Below are 24,428 nucleotides of genomic sequence, written 5' to 3'. Positions count from 1 at the left end.
GTACTTTATTCTCTGAACTAAAATAATAAATATTAGCTGTGCTGATGTACAAGCTCGTACACATATAATAATAGGCATAGTGTTAGTTTATATGTAGAGTATGAATAAGCGCCGAGACGACCAAAATGGGATAATTTAAGACGCGCATTTAAATCCGGAAGAACATCACTGTATTTTCATGTACTTCATTTCTGTTTAAAATTCGTATCATAAGCTGTGAAGGAGAAAAACATTGTGATGATACACATACAGATGTGTCGCATGATATCCGAGAACATGAATATCCACATGCACCGACGATGCAGTCGAGCAGCGTGCTAGAGTAAATCCGAAACCTTAAAAGGACAATAAATGTTGCCCTGAATAATAAGGATACAGTAACAGCCTGTTAATGTCCCACTGCTGGGCTAAGGCCTCTTCTCCCTTTTGTGGACAAGGTTTGGAGCTTATTCCACCACGCTGCTCTAATGTGGGTTGGTAGAATATACATGTGAATTTCATTGAAATTAGACACATACAGGTTTCCTCACAATGTTTTCCTTCATCGTCAATCACGAGATGATTATAAACACAAATTAAGCAGATGAAAATTCAGTGGTGCTTGCCCGGATTTGAACCCACGATCATACTGCTACTTGCTGAGTAATAGTAAATGAGTATTTTCCGTTACATTGAACTGATTACAAAAAAAGAGCCATACCTGAATCTTAAACATATAAGATTTTATTATTTATTAGCTATTTCCTAAGAAACTAGTTATGGGAAATATATTGTTTGGTCTAACATATATGAACTCTAGAATTTAGACCAGTATCAAAGATAAAAATGGGGCCATCACAAGACAAACGCCAGATGCAAGGCATCAAAATGTATTTGTAATGACATAATTTATAATAAATGAAAAACAATAAACAAATATGTAGTAAAATAAATACAAACAGAGTTTCGTTAAAAATTGTAGTAGATTACAAGCTTCATACCGTTAACCGTCACGGCATACGAGTCGGTCTTACCCCGAGTCGCGAGTATAACGTCTTGGCGGCATATGCCGTGGCGGCAAACGCCATGACAATCGAATGCCCTCATGCCCTCTATGTTTATAATAGCAACGCTCAGAACAACCGGCCGAGGATTCAAACGCGCGGAGTAAAAAAAGTGCGTTGAACGATTTATTTGTAGCGTTAAACGTTAAACTCTATAAATGGAACTAAAAAACGAAAATAAAGATAAAGAGGATGCAAAACGCACTTTAAAATCAAAATGTCGTAAAGGACATGTACTTTTCGGCTGTGCATTGATGAAATCAATCACATAGGACATTACATTATACATATACATATGTATTAATTGCGTCAGTGTCAATAATAAATTTTAAGTTAAAATAAACGAGCAAATCAAGTCCCAGAATGAAAATAAACGTCGATAAAAACTAGTGTTTATCAATTTGGCATGATTTGTAGAGTAATTATATGTAAATCTTCGTTTGCGTTTTAATGTGTAAGTCTTTTGTCATTTGTACGGATGTTGTATAATCTTTTATATAATTATATATTTTAGAGCTCCGTATTAAAAGACTGCTTCTTTATAAAAAAGATTTAGTACAACGGAATTCTGACACAAAAATATAGCTGTTCGATTTCACACGATTGCCCTATATAGGATGTAATGTTTTCGAGGCTCATGTATGTAAGTAATTGTATGTATAGTATAGTAATTATATGTATGTAAGTTTCGTCATTCCACCAAAACTTTTAAATGAACAGATTTCGTAGCGTTCTACGACAACGATACTCCGTTGAGTATCGTTAGAATTCTTATATATCATCCCGAAGGCTTTAAGGGCATTATTATTTTATCATCTTCAGAATTATTTAATTTATATTTATTTTAAACAAGCATAATAAAGAGTACGGTTTTATGGAAAAGTAAGTTGAAAGCAGTCTACTCTTAGTTATTAAATTATGACGTGCTTTCATCGCACTATTTCAAGTTTTTTATTTTACGTACGAACAGGAAACATCAATTTTAATTAGTTTTAAGTCCGGCACACATTCAATCAATATGCAATGATAGTTCTTGCGTTAGTGGTGTTGACATTTCAGCGGGGATTTAAGCTCAACAACGAAGTTCGAACCGTACAAATCTCCAATTTGCGTGTATAAGTGCTACAAGTGAACGGGAAATACTACTATACTGTAAGGTCGTCATGGATCAGAAAGAGATTGCAGAACAACGACAAGGCCGACGCCAACACACTCCCGACGCCAGTGACTTAAATAAAAGAGCAGGTCGAGTGCTGTGGACGCATGATGACTTTCGGTATCATGATTTCGACAACCACGGCATGTCGACCGCTAGGATAGCCTCGAGGTTCCGTTTGCACTAGCGACAAATATGCCCTCATAATTAAAAGATCACCCTTCCATAGGGGTTGCAGTTGGAAAAAGTCACAAATAATTCATCTGTGTCAAAAAGGATACTTATATAATAGGCAATGGCACAGATCTTGTATTTACTGCGATAGACGTAGATTTGATTATATAGATTTGTAACGAATATGTGTTAACATATACATAGCTGTTATCTCTTACATCTTATAATAACAATAATAATGTCCTTCAAGTCGATCGATCGGCCACGGTGGCTAATCTCAAGAGAAATTAGCCAACTGCGCATATTATAGTGCACAGGAGTGTGCGCAAAAACAGGTGCTCTCTCTATTTCCTAACTCGCATAACTCATAGGACGGCAATCCTATACGACCGGAAAGAGTTCAGGCGCAGGCTTTACGTGCTTTCCGAGGCACGTGGCATCTTATAATAATCTTTAACTATAGATACAAAACTTATTCTAATTAAGTTTTTACTAGTGCTATTAAAATATTTTGTTAGGTTATCTGACAATAGTTTTTCAATGATTTATCAATGTCCTTTGGTTCAAGACATAGTGGTAACTATGTGAAATATACATATAGATAGATTCATTTTTGAATTTATAATTTTAGTCTTATAAGAGAATTGACAATTTACTAATGACGATGATAACGGATATTGTGCATGTTAATTACATTGTTTTTAACGACAGATGCAGGCAGACTTGCAGACAAGGACCGGTTAACAAATAAAATTTACGCCAAAGTGCAATAATGTCCAACGCGTTGTATATTATGTGTTATTTGGAAGAATTGGCACGGAAACCGCGACAAATTTTATTCAGCGATAACAGAAAATGTTGGAGCAAATTACAAACATGTTTGTGCGTCTGTACAGTAATGCAAACGGGAATGTAGTTACTGACTGGGGACTGCAGAGTTAAAAATAGGACGTAAAATAACAAGTAATACATCTAGCCTATACTACTGCGCTTAAGAACGGAATTGTTCAAGCGATGTTGCTTTACTCCGCTTCATTTCAGAAGAAAGGCTAGGGACATCATTTTTAAAGCTATCAGAATATTTTTTTCTATTTCTTAAAATTTCCTTATTTGTAATAAAAATATCCTGTTATTAAAATTATTTGAAACATTTAGAGATAGTCATTTACAAGAAAACACTTTCATTATGAGAAGATGAAGCTCTAGCCATGCAGTGATCCATTTACAGAGTGTATTAAGAAAATACACTGCACATATATTACGTCTTGAGAGATCGATATTATAAAAAAAGTAATATAAGTCGTTAAACATGCTGAAGTACGTTTTTAATACTTTACTCAAAGTTCTTTGAAACTCAAAGGCAAAAGAAAGTACTTTTACGTATCGCACGAAGTTTTAATACTTATGCTGAAAAGGGATAAAATATTTCGTTGATAGACGCAAAATGTACATTTTTGTCTTAATTTTTTTAACATTTAAAAAAAATATTATATTGAAATAGCCTTTACATTACAATTGACAATAATTAAACAGTTTATCGCGACCATATTATTGATCTATTACTTGGCGGGAGTATAATCGTCTCTTGGTTTAATACATAATGTGATAGGACGAGCAACTGGCCAAATGACGCCCGCGCATTGATCGATCACGCGGTTTTAACATTGAAAACTAATACATTTTAATGGCTTAGCATTCAATAGTTTCTATTAAAATTACGATGGACCGTTTTACAAATTTATAACTGGTTGACATTGGCGCAGTGGTCGATGTAGCTGGTTGCTGCACTAACGATTGACCTGAATAAAATATAATTACTAAATATTGCTAAGCTTTTTGATTTATTTATTTTAGAAGGGCAGGCGTTGCAGCAAGCAAGCAAATGGATAATCTGAAGGTAATATTCCTTAAACCGTGAATGTGTGTCAGTCACATATTCATAGAATAATTAAAAAAATATATTGGAAGAAGTTGTCAGTAGCAACCACGAGTCTGGAGGTTACACTACTGCACCGAAGTAAACATCTACAACAGTTGGTTCTGCGCCTGAATTCCTTCCAGTCGTGTCGGATTAGCCGTCCCATCGGATAAGGAATACAGACACATATGTTGGTGCACATATTTCTGCCCTTAAATGTGTGTCCTGCATGTACGGCTAGACTCCCTTGAGAGTGACCGCCGAGCCCGTAATCGATTAGGAGAACATAATTTATGCATTTCTTCGAGTAACAAATTTGGTTTATTTATTTTTAACTCCCATCTAAAAATGCTTTTTAAATTCACTGCTATTTAAATATTAACACGTGTTATTTCGATTTATTTATTATCATTTATCAGTCGCATTAATATTGGTTAGGCAGATGGCCATTGCCGAAATACGTGGATTGACGTGCCTATGACGCGGAATAGCATGCAATTATATTGTGGACAGTATATTAATAATGTTATATAAGACATCAAAATATTCATATGAAACTTTATTAGAGGCGCGTAGGCTGAATAGATTTGAACCGTCTGCACTCTGACAAATTTACGTTTTGATACAATGTGTGAATTTTTGTGGCGAATTGAATCATACATATATTTAAAGGAATATAAAAAGAAATGAAATAATCAGTTTCGTATGACAAGAGACAAACCCATGAAGTTATTTAAAGAAAAAATTATATAACTTTATCACGTGCGTAATATTTGTTACTCGTATGCTTATTGCTAGCTTTTAAAATAAACAATACATAAGTGCTTATACTTTCTAAAATCTTCTTCATCTTCCTGCCCTTATCCCACTACGTGGGGTTGGTACAACATGTTTTTCGGTCTCCCCCGTCCCCTATATCCATCAACATTCATACTCATCACCCTTTTGATAACATGCCTTTCATCCCATCACATGCCCATATCCCGCTAATCTATAACTATTTTTAACTTTTCAACTATTGGTGCTACTCTCAGACTTCCTCTGATATACTCGTTTCTTATCTTGTCCATTCTAGCTTATACTTTCTAAAATATATCTTTAATAACAAAGTTTATGATATTATTCGTTTCAGAAATTCTAATTAACTTAATTCATTTCATGAGTTATAAAAAAACTTTTCTTTGAACCTGTCACCCCTGCTGTTATAAGAAAAATATATTCGTACAACAAATAGAACTTGCGACCGATTTCACAGTAATATGATTGCTTTTGAATAGTCAGTTGTCCTTGTTTAAAAAAATCTATATTATCTTATAAATTTCCTATTGCTTGCTACATATTTTTTTCACTTCCGCTATATCTAACTTTTATCTTTTCAATCAAAAATTTGCAACGATTCGGTATTGAGTTGGTCAATACCAAATCGATCTTTAATTCAAGTTAGGCTTTATGGGGAACTAATATATCGGACTAACACTTTCTTAACATAGATCAATTGCTAAACGTAGTAACATTGGACCTAAGAAATGACTTTTACACGATTTTGACACCTCTTTTTAGAAGGAGTCAAAGCATCTAAAGGCTTCAATTTTTAATCTAAGTCTTATTTTTTAAGCTAAATATGGACTTACACAAAATATTAATAATAATAATAATAACCCCCCCGGGGATCACCTTGCCGTGGTGGGGGGCTTACGGGTAGCTGGTACTGGTTCTTGTGGTCCTATCATCTTGACCAATACACATTTTCACATAGCCATATACATCTTGGCAAACACCTACCCAAACTAACGATCCCAAACCCAACCCAATCTTGTCATTGGAGATTAACATGGAACGCAATAATAAAAGATATAGTTTAAGGTCGCTGTCCGGGGGTCGCCGGGGCGCATCTGGAGCCGACGCTAGATGTCACAGTATGCGATCCGTTGGCGATGGGAGACTGAACAGGCGGGTTCCCTTCGAAGAATATGTAACAGCCGACCAATCACCCTCACCTTCATCTACTTCTCTTTCAAATCATTCACTTTCTTCAAAGTTTCCATCACCTTCTTCAACTGCAACTTTTCTCGAGTCACCCAGCTCTTCACCACCATCACGATATTTATCCCATATTTCAATGCCAACAGCTGTTGCGCAGGAGGCATGTGCCATCAATGCTGCGCCCAGTGCTGGTACTTCTCGTGTGCGAAATAAATGGTCTCAGGATATGAACCGCTTTATATGGCACACATATTTACTAATTATTAAATGTGAAAGAACACAAATGAATAATTATTTACAACTATTGCACGAGCAGTTTAATCAGAAATTCCCCAATATGCAAGTATCGCGATAACGTGTAGGAGATCAACGACGTGCTATTTTCAGGCGCAATTTACTACCACAGAACTTTTTAGATGAGATAAGAAATGAAGTGGCAGATAAAATATAGACAGAGGGAGAAATAGTAGATTTTCCACTCAGACAATCTTCCCAGTCCGAACACCTAGCCCCACAGATAAACTCAAATAATAATAAACGAATGAAATGGTCTAATGTAATCAATGAAGATATAGTCCGATGTTATTTTGAATCAATAAACCTAGAAACAAATAAAACAGCTTATCGGAAAAAGTTATTTGAGCTCGTTGTAGACAAACATCTAAACCTTTCACATCTTTCAGAACAAAGAATTGCAGATCAGCGAAGAGTTATATTTTTCAATAATTTGGTAAATAGGGATAAGATAGAAGAAATTAAAATAGAAATAAACAAAAAACTACAAAATGCAATAAATCAATCTGAACACAACATACCCGTAGAATCAAATATAGCTTCAACAGCCTCAAATCACAGCCAGCCCGAAACCACTTTAGGTAACGTTATATCTTTGACTGAAAATGAAAATGATAGTATTTTGTTAGAAAATAGTATAAAATTAACACCCAGCTTTATCGAAATAGAGTTTAATAACGCAATAAATAGGTTTAAAGATATGCAGCCAGAAGAAAGACCATATATTCCAAAACAAAAAACTACTGGTAAATTTGCTAATATTACACGAACATTGAATAATGAAATCCTCCCGAAACATTTAAATAACAACGTAGATTTTAAATATTTACATGCACTAATTTACTCAGCAGCTTATACAGCAGCTGTCTGTAATGGCACAATTTTTAGAGTAAGCAATGATACAGTACAAAATAAATACCTTAAAAAACCGACATGGCAGAGAAGAATTGAAAATAGAATTGAAAAGTATAGACTAGAAATCGGAAGATTAACCCAATATATCGCAGGTAATAGAAACCAGAGAGTAATCAAAACCGTAGACGATATTAAAGTAAAGTATAAAACCCACAGTCAATACGAGGAACCAAATATTGAATTAGAACATTTTCTGGACACATTAAAACAAAAATTAAATGCCGCATCTAAAAGGCTTAAACGATACTTAACATGTACACATAGAAAACAACAAAATTTGACATTTACAAATATTGAAAGAACATTTTACAGAAATTTAGGAACACATAATCATAACTTTAACTCAAAATACTGAATACACCACACCACAAAAACTTCACGAATTTTGGGCGGGTATTTGGTCAAATCCAGTCCAACATAATGCAAACGCCAACTGGCTTCAGAACATCGGAGATAATACGCATATAGAGCAAATGAATTTTAAAGACATACCAATAGAAACGTTCACTCAGATTATCAAACGCACACATAACTGGAAAGCTCCTGGTACTGATAACATACATAATTTTTGGCTTAAGAAACTCACTTGCGTCCATCCATACATTCATAATCACATATGTCAATTCATCAAATCACCAGAAACTATACCAAAGTTTTTAACGACTGGAATTACCTACATGCTCCCTAAAGAATCAGATCTTAAAAATCCTGCAAATTATAGACCAATCACATGTTTACAAACAATATATAAAATAATGACAGGATGTATTAGCGAAATCATTTATCAGCACTTAAAAGCATATAACATTTTAGCAGAACAACAAAAAGGTTGTAGGAAAAATAGTCAAGGATGTAAAGAACAATTGGTTATAGATACAATCGTAATGAAACAGGCACTGACCAGCAAACGAAATATCTACACAATGTATGTCGATTATAAGAAGACATTTGTTTCGGTACCTCACAGTTGGCTTCTACATGTACTTAAACTTTATAAGATCGACCCGGTACTTATAAATTTTTTTAGTTGTATAATGCCTCAGTGGCAAACCACACTTAAAGTTTATCAGAATAACGCATCAATTACTACTGACCCGATTAAAATACAAAGAGGAATATTTCAAGGAGATGCACTTAGTCCGTTATGGTTTTGTATGGCACTCAACCCCCTTTCCAATTTACTTAATAATACTAATGCTGGTTTCAAACTAAAACATAATGGCACACACTGTCTTATTTCCCATTTAATGTACATGGACGATATAAAGATCTATGGAACTACTAAAGCCGAACTTATAAAACTAACAGACGTCACACAATCTTTTTCTACGGACATACAAATGCACTTTGGGGTTGATAAATGTAAAATGCATTCAATAAATAGGGGGAAAACGGAAACAAATACATATGTGTTAGAAACGGGAGAACAAATAGAAGCAATCGATGAAATGAGCACTTATAAGTATTTAGGATTTCACCAGTCTAACCAAATAAAACACAAACAAATAAAAAAAGAATTGATACAAAAGTTTAAAATAAGGTTAAATCAAATACTAAAAACACATTTAAATTCACGCAACAGCACAAAAGCAATTAATACCTATGCAATACCATTACTCACATATTCCTTTGGAATTATAAATTGGTCTAAAACTGATCTACAAAAACTACAGCGAATAATAAACACACATATGACCACACATAGGAAACATCACCCCAAAAGTTGTATACAGAGACTCACACTACCACGCGGTGAAGGAGGAAGAGGTTTCATTGATATACATAATTTGCACAATAGTCTCATAGCTAAGCTGAGAAAGTACTTTCATGATAAGGCAGAAAGTACTCCAATCCATAAATACATAACTGAAACTGATAAAAAATTCACTCCACTTAACCTACATAATAGAAATAAACAATCAAGTCAACAAATAATTAATAAAGAACAAAAAATTAGTATGTGGTCACAAAAGTCATTGCATGGAAGACATCGAGCCGACTTGAGCCAAGGACATGTCGATATGGAAGCGTCGAACGAGTGGCTGCGGCGTGGTGAGTTATTCCCCGAGACAGAGGCTTTTATGATAGCCATACGAGATCAAGTAATAGACACCCGAAACTATCAGAAACATATTATTTGCACAGCTAATTTACCGACTGATTTATGTAGACGTTGCCAAAGCAGTTCAGAAACGATTCAACACATAACCGGTGCTTGCAAGTCAATCGTCCAAACTGATTATAAGCACAGGCATGACCAAGTAGCAGCAATAATTTACCAAAACTTAGCCCATCAATATAAATTCATAACAAATAATGTAGCTTACTATAAATACCAACCCTGTAAAGTTCTAGAAAATAATTATTATAAAATCTACTGGGATCGAACGATCATCACCGACCAAACCATACATTACAATAGACCGGATATAACAGTGGTAGACAAAAACAACAACATAGTTTATATAGTCGATATTGCAGTATGTAACACACACAACCTACTCAGTACACACAATGAAAAAGTAATAAAATACATAGAATTGGCTAATGAAATTAAAAAACAATGGTCAATAAACACAGTGAAAATTTTACCAATCATTCTCTCTAGTACAGGCGTTATCCCAAAAACACTCAAGACTAATCTCAATATTCTCCAAATGTCCAAGTCCACTCTCGCACTTTTACAAAAAGCAGTCATACTGAACACCACACGTCTTACACGAAAGTTCCTCACATCACCATTGTCAATTTAATATTTAACAATTTTAATTTAATTTTTACAATGCTTGTGCTATGGAAACCAGACAACTGATATACTACATATACTACTTTTTTTTTTTGTAAATACATACTTATATAGAAAATTACACCCAGACTCAGGACAAACAGACATGTTCATGCACACAAATGTCTGTCCTGGGTGGGAATCGAACCCACAACCTTCGGCGTGAAAGGCAAATGTTCTACCAACCACGCCAACTGGCTCTTATTGACTTCGTATTAATATCAATCTCATTATATCATTCATATTTACAGGGTCATTCACTCTTATTTACAGGGTCTACTAAAGATAAGTTAAATAACAGAGTTTTGAGGAAAATTGTATAATATAATAATATTAAGTTAATATTATAGTTTTAAAACAAACATACATATACGACGCGTCTTGACTCGGATAAAGCCCCATAGTACTTTTTAAATAATAAGATATTAACAAATATTATAAAAGCAGTCACAAAGCCGAGATGGCCTAGTGGTTAGAACGCGTGAATCTTAACCGATGATCGTAGGTTCAAACCCGGACAAGCACCACTGAATTTTCATGTGGGATATTAACAGGCTGTTATTGTATAAAAGCAGTATCGACTCAATCGAATTATCCGCACCGGATATTCATACTATGACATACCCCACGTTATTTTTCCACGTGTTTATTCCAATATCTTATAGATTGTTAAATATTGTTAATTTTGATAAGGATTAATGATTATTATTACCTACTATTTTTTTTATATAAAATGCTTACTGCCATGCGTCTTTAAAATAATTTTGGAGTGTAACAAACTAAATGTACAGAATTTCCGTGTATCTGTAAACGTTTTGGCAGCGTTTGCTTGGAAAGCGCCCGGACCGAAATTTTCCTCTGGTACTGTATATAATAATTAGTCGTAGTGGCTAATTATTAGTAGCCTATCATAATCAGAATAAACAAAAAAATATTTTAAAAATCATATATGTCATCTATTTAATTTATTAAACTTATACATATCGTAAATAAAAATCTCTATGAAGATACCATTTTGAAAATAATAAAACAAAAGACAACCAACTATATTAAATAATAAACATTAATTATTTTAGACTACCATGCTATTTCATAGTTACAAATAAAGTTTTTTATCAGAAATTTGCAAATTCAATAAAAATATATTTATAACGCACCTGTTGATTCAACTAACTAACAAATAAAATAAATTAAACGACTCTCAGAAGCTGGTAGGGATTGAGTGTAACGGATTTTATTCTACAGCTGTTCTATAGCTTAACCGGTTAAAAAGTAAATTGAAATTGATTTGAATTGACTATTACAGTAAACCGCCTAGGAATTGCCAAAGACTGGTGGTAAATCTACTGGGGGTAGGGCTTTGTTCAATTTCGTCTGGGTCGCAAAACAGCAGTACTTGGTATTGTTGTATATTGTAATTACAGGCATAAGTAACATATCATCTTAGCTAGTGCCAATGTCTATGGGCGTTGGTAACCACTTACCATCAGGTGGCCCTGTGCTCGCCCAACTACCTATTCTATAAAAGAATAAAAAAATAAAAAAAAGGTATTATGGAAAAGTTTAACGTAAGTTAACTAAAATATTTGAGAAGTATAAAAAACAAAATATTTTTGTATGTGATTTTATCTAATATTTTAAACTTATTAAAGTAAAATAAAAAGATAAATTTGAAAGTGATTTAAATCCGACCCTTTTTATTAATTTGAAACACTTATAAAAAATAAAGCCTTTTAGGTTAGCATTTTCATTTGTCAAGATTTGAATTGGGTTTCGTTTACCGATATTCAACATAGGATAATAAACAAAAAACTTGGGTTTATATTAAATTCCGTACACAAAACTTCAGCTGACAAAAAAGTAGTGTGGCTGTTTTCTTTTTATGTATTTTTTTCAGAATTACTTTCAAACAACAATTCTATCTGTTCAACCATTAAGACGATTAAGTAACAAGAATTGAAAGTCATTAATTCATTTACAGAATTAATTCTTACGTACTAAATATTTACCCAATAAATCTATCAAAATTTGTCAGTTTGATTACTAGGCTATCTTTCAGCATCTCGATTCCAGTTTAAAACTAAAAACAAGTCACTAATTAAGCTTAAAACAAATCTTATTTCTTATATAAAATGCTAACCAATGATTACTAATAAAAATAATTAATTATTGTGAAATATACGGCTCAAAGAATTATGATTTTATAATATAATAAAGAGGTTATCTGGTTAATACATTTAATATATCAAATCATCGCACTTCGCTATCGTTTTTTATCACAATTTAAGAATGATTAATACTAAAAATAAGCTAAGTGCACATTGGAATTTAGGACCCGTTACGGATCAATTTAATATTATGTAGACATTTTTTTTGTTCTACCAGAAGAGAGACAATTTATTGTGTTATATTTATTTTTAGGATAAATAAAAAAATATATTTCCTGGTCAATTTATCTAGTAACTAACCTATTTCACTGATCTGGAGGTATTTGATTTGAATTCCGGATCAGCAGTGCTATTCTTTAAGAACTCATTTCATATCTCACTCGTGAAATGTTGACCATCGACTTATAGTGATATACTATTTTGTTGCGTGTATTCTTGAAATGTTAAAATGACATATTATGGTCAATTTCGCATTCTGATATTTCACAACCGATTTCTGCGATAAATTTCGAGTTTTTTTCTTAAAGAAAAACAGAAATTAAACGATATTTTCAATTTGATAATTGATATAAGGTAATTTATTACTAATTTTATTAAGTCTTCATTATTTTAGGAGATAATTAAACTTTCATCGTAGTTATTTTTACTACCTACTCACGTAGTAGCAGCCCACGAACGAAACCTAAATATAAAAACCTATTTCGGCTTCGCGACTGTACTTGAGTAAAATTTAGTGTAGCTGTTAAAGCTCTTGTGTTTATTTTCACGGCGATATCACCAGAGAGTGAATGCAAATTAAATGTTGTTTAGTATATTCATTTATAGCTTAAAGACGTCGACGCCTTAACGATTCTGTATTCTTTTCTATGAAAATAATGTTTCATAGTTATGAACTTGAAATAAGTTCCGTAGGGCGTACACACTAATCAATGGACATCTTCAGTTTAATCAAATCAAAATCTTTAAGCAGGTGCGGGTACGGTAACAGGTCTTCAGGGTTTTATGTTTTGAATTACATCGTCATTATTATAAAGCCCTTATTCCATTTATCAAGGGTCGGCGCAGTGAAGTACATAAAAAAAGGATTTGACACTTGTATCACAGCCCGTCATGTAGACAGTAAAAATCCCCCATCCAACCTCCTTAGGGAATCGTTCGTCTGGTGGATTGTTTTCCCGCCACGTAACTGTTGTTGAGGTACTAGTGCTCATATCATTGATGGACGCGTTACGACACCCATGGGTTGGGGGTAGATTTATACTACTCTTTGGAAAACCACGCAAATGATTTTGATTACTTATATAATATAAATAAATCCAATCCATACGGGAAATAATATATACAAAATGAAATAAGTGTTTAGTATACACTATATACATATACAAAATTAAGCACCTTAATCTTCAGAAGAACCGACAAAATTAACTCAAGAGTTGTAAAGAGTTCAAAAGATATGTTTGATAATTTTAATTTTTTTTTCATAATTACCAAATAAATATATTTCGTCTATAAAACTTAACAAATAATTAACAAAACTAAATATTTAAAATTTGTTCATTCTTCTTAACGACAAATAATCTTAAAACTATATTATTAATTATTTCGAGGGTATTTGATGATATTTAGCATTTTCGCGTATTCAAATAAGACAACTCAAAAATATTTACGAAGATCTCCTGGTATTATATCTTTATGTTACAGAGGCAGTATGAATAACTTATTGTAGAAAACTCAAGGCCTACTAGGAAAATTTGGTCGTGGGCAACATCTTAGTGGTAATGATCACGTTAAAATTTCCTAACTCTCTCGTTTGATAAATCATTAACACTTGACGTGAACGGCGGTAGCCTAGTAGTTCGAGGGCGAGATTCTTAACCGAAGATTCCGAGTTCAATTGCTTTTTCGAGTTCTAAGTGCTTAATTTGTGTTAATAGTTAATCTCGTGCTCTGCGTTGAAAGAAACGACGAGTGGCGGACGAAAACCTTCCGCATGTCGCGTGTCAAGAAAATCCACCAGCTTGCATTGAAGCAGCATTGTGGAGTAAGGCCCAAGCCTTCTCTTTAAAAAAGCCTTAGCCTGTAAATATTTTCAGAGAAAAAAAAACTAGTATGAAATCAAACATAGTATGTGATAGAAACCAAATCTATAGAACATAAATCATTACGCTACAGCTCGTGGGGGCTAAACAACGGGACGAAAGATGTAGCAAGGCCAGCATCGTAAGCGTTATCAGATAACGTGGCTACAATCTTATTATCAGATTTGTGTTATTGACGTGTTTGAACTAGTGTATTGTATTTTTTATCGTGTTCGAAACGTAATTTCATTCATTTTTTTACTAACAGTCTTTACTATTACGGCACCTTAAAAATATCTAAATGATTATGTAATAAATTAAAACAATTACATGAATATATAAACAGACCTTGATGTTAATGATTATGTAAGAAACGTCATATATTTATAAGTCAGTATATCACGTAGGTTGACGACAATTATGCACGACCATTTTCAAAAGAATGTGATTTTTCGTTTGTTAAGCGTATATGCGAACGGCAGTAAATACAACGAATTAATTGGTGTACGTGTGGCCGTGTGTACTCGTAGTTTATCTACGGCGTGGAAAGGATGTCTTGATAAAAGTGGAACTGATGCTATCTCCTAACCTAAATCGTAAACGTTCGTACAAACAATTAATTGTCGTCAAGGGTAGCCAATTGATGTATTAGCTGTGTTAACATTATCGACATATCAATTTATATTATGATATAACAAAATACTATGTATTATTATTTTTATTATTGCGATATTCCAACTTTGCATAAAGAGACGTAGACTTGATTAATAAAAAAATATGTATTGTATGTGCTTTTTAAGAATTTAACACAGAAAAAAAACCTTTCGGAGGCTCCGTCGTGTTAATTTGTAGCAAAACTATGTGAGTACATATTTGCATATTGATTCGAATGATGAGGTCGTTACCTTAATAATAGAGGTTTTTCATTAAAAATAAAAACAATTTATTTAATTAATCGTATAAATTGTGATTATTGGCCGTATATTCGTAATTAAGAATGGTATCTGTATCTTGAAAAGAAAGAACAATGTTTAGGAAATTCGGTTCGCTCGACCTAATTGTAAAATAAAATATCAGCACTTAAATAAGATAATTGTTAATATATTTTCAAACGCCTGAAATGTACCAAATATGAAATACGTTTAAAGGAACAAGTATAGATAATATAGTATAACAATAAAGTATAACGTCCATTTACCTGAATGTGTGGACAAAGAAAGCGTAGGTTTCTTACGATTCATTAGATTCTAAGAAAATTTCATTATCGCGTAGTATTTTAAAAGAATAATGTTAAACTAAATGAAATCCCTTTCAAGTGGAAACAAGAAAATTTATTGTACTAAATAAGTTTTCTCTATTTATTTATTTATTGTTACAAGTATTTACTCGGTTTATATTGTAACTGTCAAGTACTACGTAGTAATACGGGTTGTATTACACCTGTGTAGGTCACAGGTTGCTACTACTCACAAAGGTTCATCTTAAGCCGAACTAAGGAAACACCAATTTCCAACGGAATTCGTTTGATCTTAATTGAGCAAAGGTACTGAATTTGACTGTCGTAACATTTACTTTTTAATAGTCATTACTTCGGGAAGTTAGAAATTGATAGTTTGAAACAGATTTGTCACGCGGCAACATAATATGAATATCTAGTATTTAAAATATTAGATAGTGTTTGTTCGTAGGACCTGTGGACTGGCTCGTTGCTCTAATGGCAAGCTAATAAGGCCGTAGATTCCGAGGTCTGGGTTCAACTCTAACCGGTCATATCAGACTTGCCATCCCATCCTATTATGAGAGTGAGTCATCCATAACATATATGATTTAAAAAATAAATAACGGTTCATCTTTTGTTTCTTTTTCATTCTTAGCGAAAAATCTGCTTCTACTACATTGTCCTTGTCTATGTTATGTGTTTAAAGGTACGAGAAAAAATATTAGCATTATACTATCACGTCTTACTATATATTTGACTTTAATGTTACAATTTTACAGTATATATCAATCTGTTTAAATCAATGAGACATAGCAATCATACTGGAACTACAAAAAATCTATTGTGAAATATATATTTGCACATAAAGTTCTTAGGTGTCCTGAAATAAAGACTATATTCCCAAATCATTGTATGATTTTGATACAGCGCATTGCAGTTCGACTCCTCGCCAAAAAGGATGACAGGAGATAAGTGATACCACTGTATTACGCTAGAAAAGATTTCAAATTTGTACAAATTTACGTACGTTTGTAAGTTTTTCTTTTAAGATAAATTTTCTGTTTTATCTTACGAAATACATGTATTCGACGACAGATGTCTCAATTCTTCCTGGTTATATATTTTTAGTTTATTTTTTAATCATTACTCTATATATTCGAAATTTATTTCCAAATGCACAAAACAGTAAATGAATAAACAACCTACAATAACTCGTTCAAATTTTCCTTGTACTTGAATATTATTTTATTTAAACGCGATTTAATTTATAATTTACCTCTACTATAAATTTAAATTGTACTTTAATTATGTTCAGGCATCATCATCATCATCATCATCACCAGCCGAAAGACGTCCACTGCTGGACAAAGGCCTCCCCCAAGGATTTCCACGTTGGCCGATCTTGCGCTGCCCGCATCCAACGGCTTCCCGCGACTCGTTCTAAGTCGTCGGTCCACCTTGTAGGGGGTCTGCCCACGCTGCGTCTTCCGGTTCGTGGTCGCCACTCGAGAACCTTTCTGCCCCAGCGGCCGTCGGTTCTGCGAGCAATGTGCCCAGCCCACTGCCACTTCAATTTAGCAATTCTTCGGGCTATGTCGGTTACTTTGGTTCGCCTGCGGATTTCATCATTTCTGATTCGATCTCGCAGAGAAACTCCGAGCATAGCCCTCTCGCTTGCCCTTTGAGTGACCTTGAGCCTTCTTATGAGGCCCATTGTGAGCGACCACGTCTCTGATCCATAAGTCATCACTGGCAACACACACTGGCACATGTTCAGGCAAAGAGTCATAAATAGATTGATATAAAATTTTCACATCAAGCTTGATATTCGTTTCAAGGGGGACTTAAAGATATATTTTTGAGATATAGCTTATAACATCACCGTAGCCGAAGACGAAATTGTCGGTCCGACAAGATCAAGCTTTGCCAAAACTACATAGGTACATGATAACTCCGAATATAAGTTTTGTATAGGTATCTCCAAAATGTTTACAAACAGCATATATCTTTATATATCTTTGAATGAGAACCGTTTTCATATATTTAAATACATAAGAAAAAATAAACCATAACTTTATTTCAATATTATTATCATACACTATTAACCCTTACCAAATAAATTATATATTCATTTTAATAGTTTAAAAAATGCCTATAATCATAAGTTAATAAATCGAATGTTCTATATATTTTCTAAATTTAATTAAAACAAAAAAAATATGAAGAATATCGTTTGAAACACTGCATTAATCGTAAAAGGAAAAGTTATTAAGAAAGTAAGACCAGTCTCACGAGTGCACAAAATGGAGTTAGTCTATAGACTTTGTAATAGAGGCGATAACTCAATCTTAGTCAATCTATAAAGTCTATAGAGTAACTCCCATCAAACGTTTAAAATTGTTCAATTTTGAGTTAAAAGATATCATAAAACTAATTACTTTTAATGCTCGCCTCCAGACCGTTTCAAACACAAATATAAATATATGCATTGTAAACAAAAACTTCTGTCAAAGTTTCGTTTAAGCTTCATTGAATAAGGATAACAAAAAATTGAATGCAACCGTTCTGTTATAAAACTGTAATAAAACGTTAAAAACTTATTTTACGTTTTCATTTTGTAGCACCCGCTACAAAAACCTATTTGCAATTGTACTTATTAATAGATTTTTTTGATGAAACAAAGGTTAAACGGACAGGAGGCTCAAGTGCAACACCAGAGGGCTTGCAGGTGCGTAGCATGCCTTTTTGGAAAGTGTAAGCTCTTTTCTTGAAGTTTCCCAAGTCACATCTGACGAGAAATGCCATAAATCGCACATGTGGATTACCAAACATCGAAGTGATTTAAATGAAATTTTAAACTCTGACACGATGACCGATGCGGCGGCCGGGATAAATCCAAACAATTTTGGAACATTTCACGTGAATTATATGGTAGAAGACGCAGAGTGATCCAACATCTCTAGAGTCAAAGGATCAAGCCTATCGGAGAGAGCTTAATCTTTAAAAGAACTTAATGTGATTGAGATGCTTAGGTTGAGAAGCTTAAAGACATGTGTCTTTGTAGTAAAGTTATGTTATTTATTTTATCAATTTTCCTAAATCATGTTTCTTGATACACGAAATTATTTGGATTTTTCGGCGATAATGTATTGTAAATCTTTTATACATTGACAATATTAATTATGTCTATATTATATAAAACTTATACTTACTTATCTCTTCCGAATCATCAGAGAGTATTGAGGACCTGTCCTCGATTTTCTGAAACAAAATACATTGATTAGTAAAAAGTATTGAATTTATAATAATATTTTATATTTATTATCCTATTTTCTTTTAAATTAAACATATTAATAAAATAAAACTAAACTAAGTTTCAAAATTTAACTAACCTTCGGACAGTAATTTAATGTTGAATATTAATTACCTAATGTGTTATGTGTTATTCTTTTGACTGAGAATTTTACAGTAGATTTATAAATAATTCGTGGAGCGACACAATGATATCGATGATTTTATATTTAACTAATACAAATCTCTTGTTTCTAAGCTAAAAATGTAATTAACAACTTTGACGGGATTAAACATTATAAGTAAGCCAAAATGAATGAATTTTAAAAAATATATATTTAAAAACAAAGACAGAAGATAAATAACATTTAGCTTACTAGATTATATTGTAATCAGCAGAGAAAATGTTTGAAAAACCAGATCAGTCATCTTCAAAGCTGGTTTAAAATTAAATTGCAGTAGTTAGCCTACACACACTAACGAGTAAAATTAAATAGAAGCTTTTAGTCTGTCTTATTCCATTCAGGAGATCTTGTACATTAAAATCGGCACCAGGTTGTCCTTTAATATATAACGGATATTTATTTCGTTTATCTAATTAAGACCTTCATTATACATTACAAATAACATTACAAATGCGTACTACGTGGGATCATAAGAAATCACATATATTATATGTAGCGTGTTTATGAGTATTTGGCCTATAAATCTAATTTTATTCAAGTCAAAAATAAATGGTAACTACTTTTAGAGTGACGTGACACTGTCCCAGTAGCCAATGATAAGTATTGGTATGTGGTGCGTTTTAAAATAGAGTTATGACTTACAAACAATTTCAGTCTATAGTTACAAGCGTATTTTGATACGTGTCTCCAAATTATCTAATATCTTATGTTTCCTCTTTGCTAGCCATGTTTTAAAGTCAGGATTCATCAATATTTTATATTCGATACTGCAATGAGAACTCCACGAATCTCGCCTATCAAATGTTACTCGCAAAAATAGAGAGGAAAATATTAATATTAGCCACATTGTGGAAAGAATACTTTTTACATGTGTATTAATGTACGAACTATAGAATTTCAACGAAGGGGAATTCAACGTAGAATCCGCTAAAAGAACATACAGACCGAAACAAATACCGACCAATGTAAGCTGATATTCAAAGCCATACAGTCTGTTTGAATAATTTGCTACCAATGCACATAACAATTCCCACGATTAAGTTTACATTCTCTATCAATAATTACATACACGAGGAGAACGAACAACTGTTGTTATAAAATATGTCGGTATAGTATTTATTCGTTTTTTTATTTTTGTTCTTTATTAGGGGATGGTCCGGAAGACTCCAACCTCATAAAAAGCTCAGCGGAAATCACCGGAAATAAACTATTTGCAGTTTTTACGAGAATATTAAAACAATAGATTTTTTATCCCATATAGCCTCGAGAACCTCGATCGGCGATATTTTGCCACATATTTTGTTATCTTTTAGTCAATAGCGCAGTCATATTATGTATCATATAAATATGATGTGAAATTGTTAATATGTGAATATTGTTATGAAATGAAATCACTAGCTCTCCCTGAATATAACTCTTGTAGTGTTTAGTCAATGCAGTTTATAAACAGTGCAGTATAGGTATTGAATAATCTAGAAATATTGATACATTATAATGAGCTACAAAAAATGTACAACATAGATTATGATGCCGGCATGCGTTGCAATGACAGTTTTTTTTAAATCATCTTTTACGATTTGCTCTCCACATAATTCATTTTGTGGTACCGTCGATGCTAGTAAGCCAGAAACTTTCGCGCAAAAACAAATTAGCAACGTTTCAACTCAATCGAACGAACGTTGCCTAAACGCAGACAACACGATCAACAACAAGTATTTATTTATATATCAATAAAGAAATACTTGTTATATTATGTAATATATGAACATTATGGTTATGGACTATATAACGTCAATGTACTACCTATGGGGCGGAGCAGTGACTACAATATATCAAACGGAATATGTCGTATATTCCGTGACTGATTATATTTTGGGGGCAAATATTAATAATAAAGGATAATTAATTATGAGAAGAGGTACGAATAACGTGACGTTATTGAAGAGTTGACGACTCCTGCATGTTAGCCATTAGAATATTAAATTATTATTATTAACAATAAATATAATGGTCAACGCCATAAAACAAATATACCCATCTACTTATTATGCAGATTGTGTTGAGTGCATAATGATTGATCCGAATGTATGTTCATAACGTATGTAGTGTAGGGATTATTTTATATATTATTATCTCATTATCACATTATTTATAGCATCTTAGTACTATTATTATACGATTGCAAAAATATATATAAAATTTTTTTTATATATAGAATATTTATAATCTGGTTTTTGAAAAATTACTAATATTCCAATTTTCTGATCCAGTTGTTAGTAAAGCTTGTTTTAAGATAGGGTACGTCAATAGTCAGGGATTAGTATGCAAGTTCGCTGCAGCATTAAATCGCTAAGGGTGCCGTGAACTCATGGGCTAAAACGGCTTAAATTAATAAAAGCGATAGAGTCAAATTTCGTCCTGTCAAATATTGAATTTAAAAGAAAATCCTCATCAAAATGATGGACTGAATCCGATTTAAAATATACTTTTTTCTTATTTAATACATTATGTAATTTTTAACTTGTTACGTTTGGCCAGAATCTCGATGGCCTAGTTGTTAAAACACGTGAATCTCAACCGAAGATTACGGGTTCATAGCCCGGGCACGCATCACTGATATAATTTGCATGTTTTTATTGCATGTTTTTATTGTTACATCGTAACATGATGATTGACTGGTGGCGATGTCTTGACCTCCGTGATGCCGTGACCAGAGTCGGTCAGACTCTGGTCAAGACATTCCCTCACTCTGGGAAGACAATTCGACACGACCACAAAGAGTTCAGGCGCAGGAGGCACGGAAGTGTATTCACTTTCATCTTCTTAGCTCCGAGGTGCTACTGAGTATCTTCTACAGAAAGACCTATTAAGCTTTTATCGACCCTACATGGGGTTTGAACGCAGGACTCGGGCGGCTGCGGCTATATACGCTAGCCGCTAGACATGAGGTAATCAAACCAAAAAAAACTTCGGTAAAGTACTCTAAAAGGATACATAAACATTGCCTCACACGACAATATTGTGTTTCCGAAAATATTCAATTCAATGGCATTCAACGTATTACTTCACAATTTATTGAAATGAAAAAGTAGTGACTAAGTCAACCAGACAGAATGGTCTATGAAATTTTGGTCCTTTAGCATGAGATCACCTATTATTTTGTTTTAGTTAAAAATAATTATTCGATTATTTTAAATATTTTTTTTTCTATTATCAACAACAAAACAGTCTGAAAATTTGTCAATAGAATTATGGTATTTTTATTTTGTTGCGTTTAAAACCCGATTACAATGTCTATTAGAAAGTTTATACTATATTTATTTTCTTATTAATTTAAAGTTTATAACATTAAAAATCGGTGACACCTCCAATTAATTATCTGCTGTTACTTTACGATCTTATTCGTGTATTTTATCACTATTTACGGATTGGATTGGACGACCGTATATAAAAAAAAAGGTTTTTTTTTAAATAGTAAATTATTCGGTGTACTAAATAACTTAAACACCGTTGTCATTAGAAATGTGGCTATGATGTTATTAGGTATCATTACGTAATGAAAGTATTTACTCGAATTACATAATTGTAATGTAATTTATTGGGACTTTCAATTAATTTGCTAAATCGTTTTCGTCATATGATAGACACATAAGTCTTATCTAGTCATTTATATAATATCGGCTGCTTGCTGGGCGAGTGCTTTTGTTTTGGTGAATTAGTATGAACCATTGTATGACTGTGAGTTGTATTTGTAGGTAATCGAACGTTTATATTTATGCTTTGTTTACGTAACAACTATCGCGTTATACAAAGCAATTATAACAAATTTTAAATGAATTTATTATATCCTCGCATTTATAATCTACTATTAAGTCATTTTCCTGTCCTTGATTTGGTAAAACACACGTCTTTACGTTTAATTAGTAATCAGTCGCATAAAAATAAAGTTAATAAAATAGATTTAAGGCAGTAACTATTGCAAGTAATTATATTATTACAGTTATAGTAATTATATTAAAACAGTTGAAGAGCTGTTTACTTAATCGGTGTAACTATATAAAAAAAAAAAAAAAACTTAGACAATTGTTCAATGTTCATATATTTTTGAGATACTTTAAAAAGTGTCATTACAATAAAAAAATAACTCATCAACTTGTGTCCAACATCAAATTATAAAATAAACTATTATGAAGGATAAAGTATATATAATAATAAGCTTAGTTATTTCAATATGGATACAGACATAAAAGCAAACAAACTATACTATATACGACCTATTTTAATTTTTAAAGAGTTTCAAAAGTTAAAAATTTCGACGTTTTAAATGTTAAATCATATTAGTACGGGGAAATGGTATCAGAATGAAGTAACAATATTCAGCTCGAGTTAATTTGATTTAATATATGAATTGGCGTTTAGAGCGTACTAGACTTGAATCAAATATCAATCTAATAGAAGTTCGAGTTACTCCTTCGAGTTTCACACTACCTATGTACTTCTTACACGATATCGTTGTAACATAACATCGATTGAATATTTGATATGGTTGAACGTTCATCCTGAATATTTATTTTAAAAGAGGATGCTCATAGAAAGTTTAAAAATGTCATATTCATTATAATTCATATTTATGCAAGTACTATTTACAAAAGCACATTACTTATTGTATGTAAGTAATATAAAAAATTTATATCATGCCATTTTTAATATGATGTTATACAAATATAGTATTGTAATACTGTGAATGTCTCACTGCTGGGCTAAGGCCTTCTCTCCTTTTTTTGAGAAGGATTGAAGTTTATTCCACCACGCTGCTCCAATGTGGGTTGGTGGAATACACATGTGACGAGGTTTTCAAGCACGAGATAAATTTTAAACACAAATTAAGCGCATGAAAATTCAGTGGTGCGTGTCCGGGTTTGAACCCACAATCATGGGTTAAGATTCATGCGTTTTAACCACTAGGCTATCTCGGTTTTTTATATAAATGCTACATGATTAATGCTTCTTTTGTAAAATATGACAAATGATATATCAGTAACGATGAACTGTTCCATTAAATAAACTTTTATTCATTTAATACCTACGTTCTAAATATTAAATATTAATTTATAGCAAGATTAAATTATTACTAAATGATTAATAATTTTTCAATTTCGAATGCAATATCTTAATATTATAACAGCGGTTTTATTATACTTTACATCTCGAATTAACAT

General features: G+C 32.6%; 1 protein-coding gene across 2 annotated transcripts in view; it reads right to left on the bottom strand.

The window, feature by feature from the left end:
- Nucleotides 1–24,428, bottom strand: part of LOC126780319 (cGMP-inhibited 3',5'-cyclic phosphodiesterase 3B-like) — a 155,378-nt gene that overhangs the window by 125,155 nt on the left and 5,795 nt on the right. For both annotated transcript variants that reach the window (XM_050504695.1, XM_050504694.1), the window contains exon 2: nt 18,946–18,994. In XM_050504695.1, the coding sequence (XP_050360652.1) occupies nt 18,946–18,994 (49 nt within the window). The remainder of the gene's footprint in view (nt 1–18,945; nt 18,995–24,428) is intronic.

This window comes from Nymphalis io, chromosome Z, assembly GCF_905147045.1.
Source record: "Nymphalis io chromosome Z, ilAglIoxx1.1, whole genome shotgun sequence".
Classification (NCBI taxonomy): Eukaryota; Metazoa; Arthropoda; class Insecta; order Lepidoptera; family Nymphalidae; genus Nymphalis; species Nymphalis io.
Note: the sequence above shows the minus strand (reverse complement) of the source record. Positions and strands in the feature narration are given on the sequence as shown.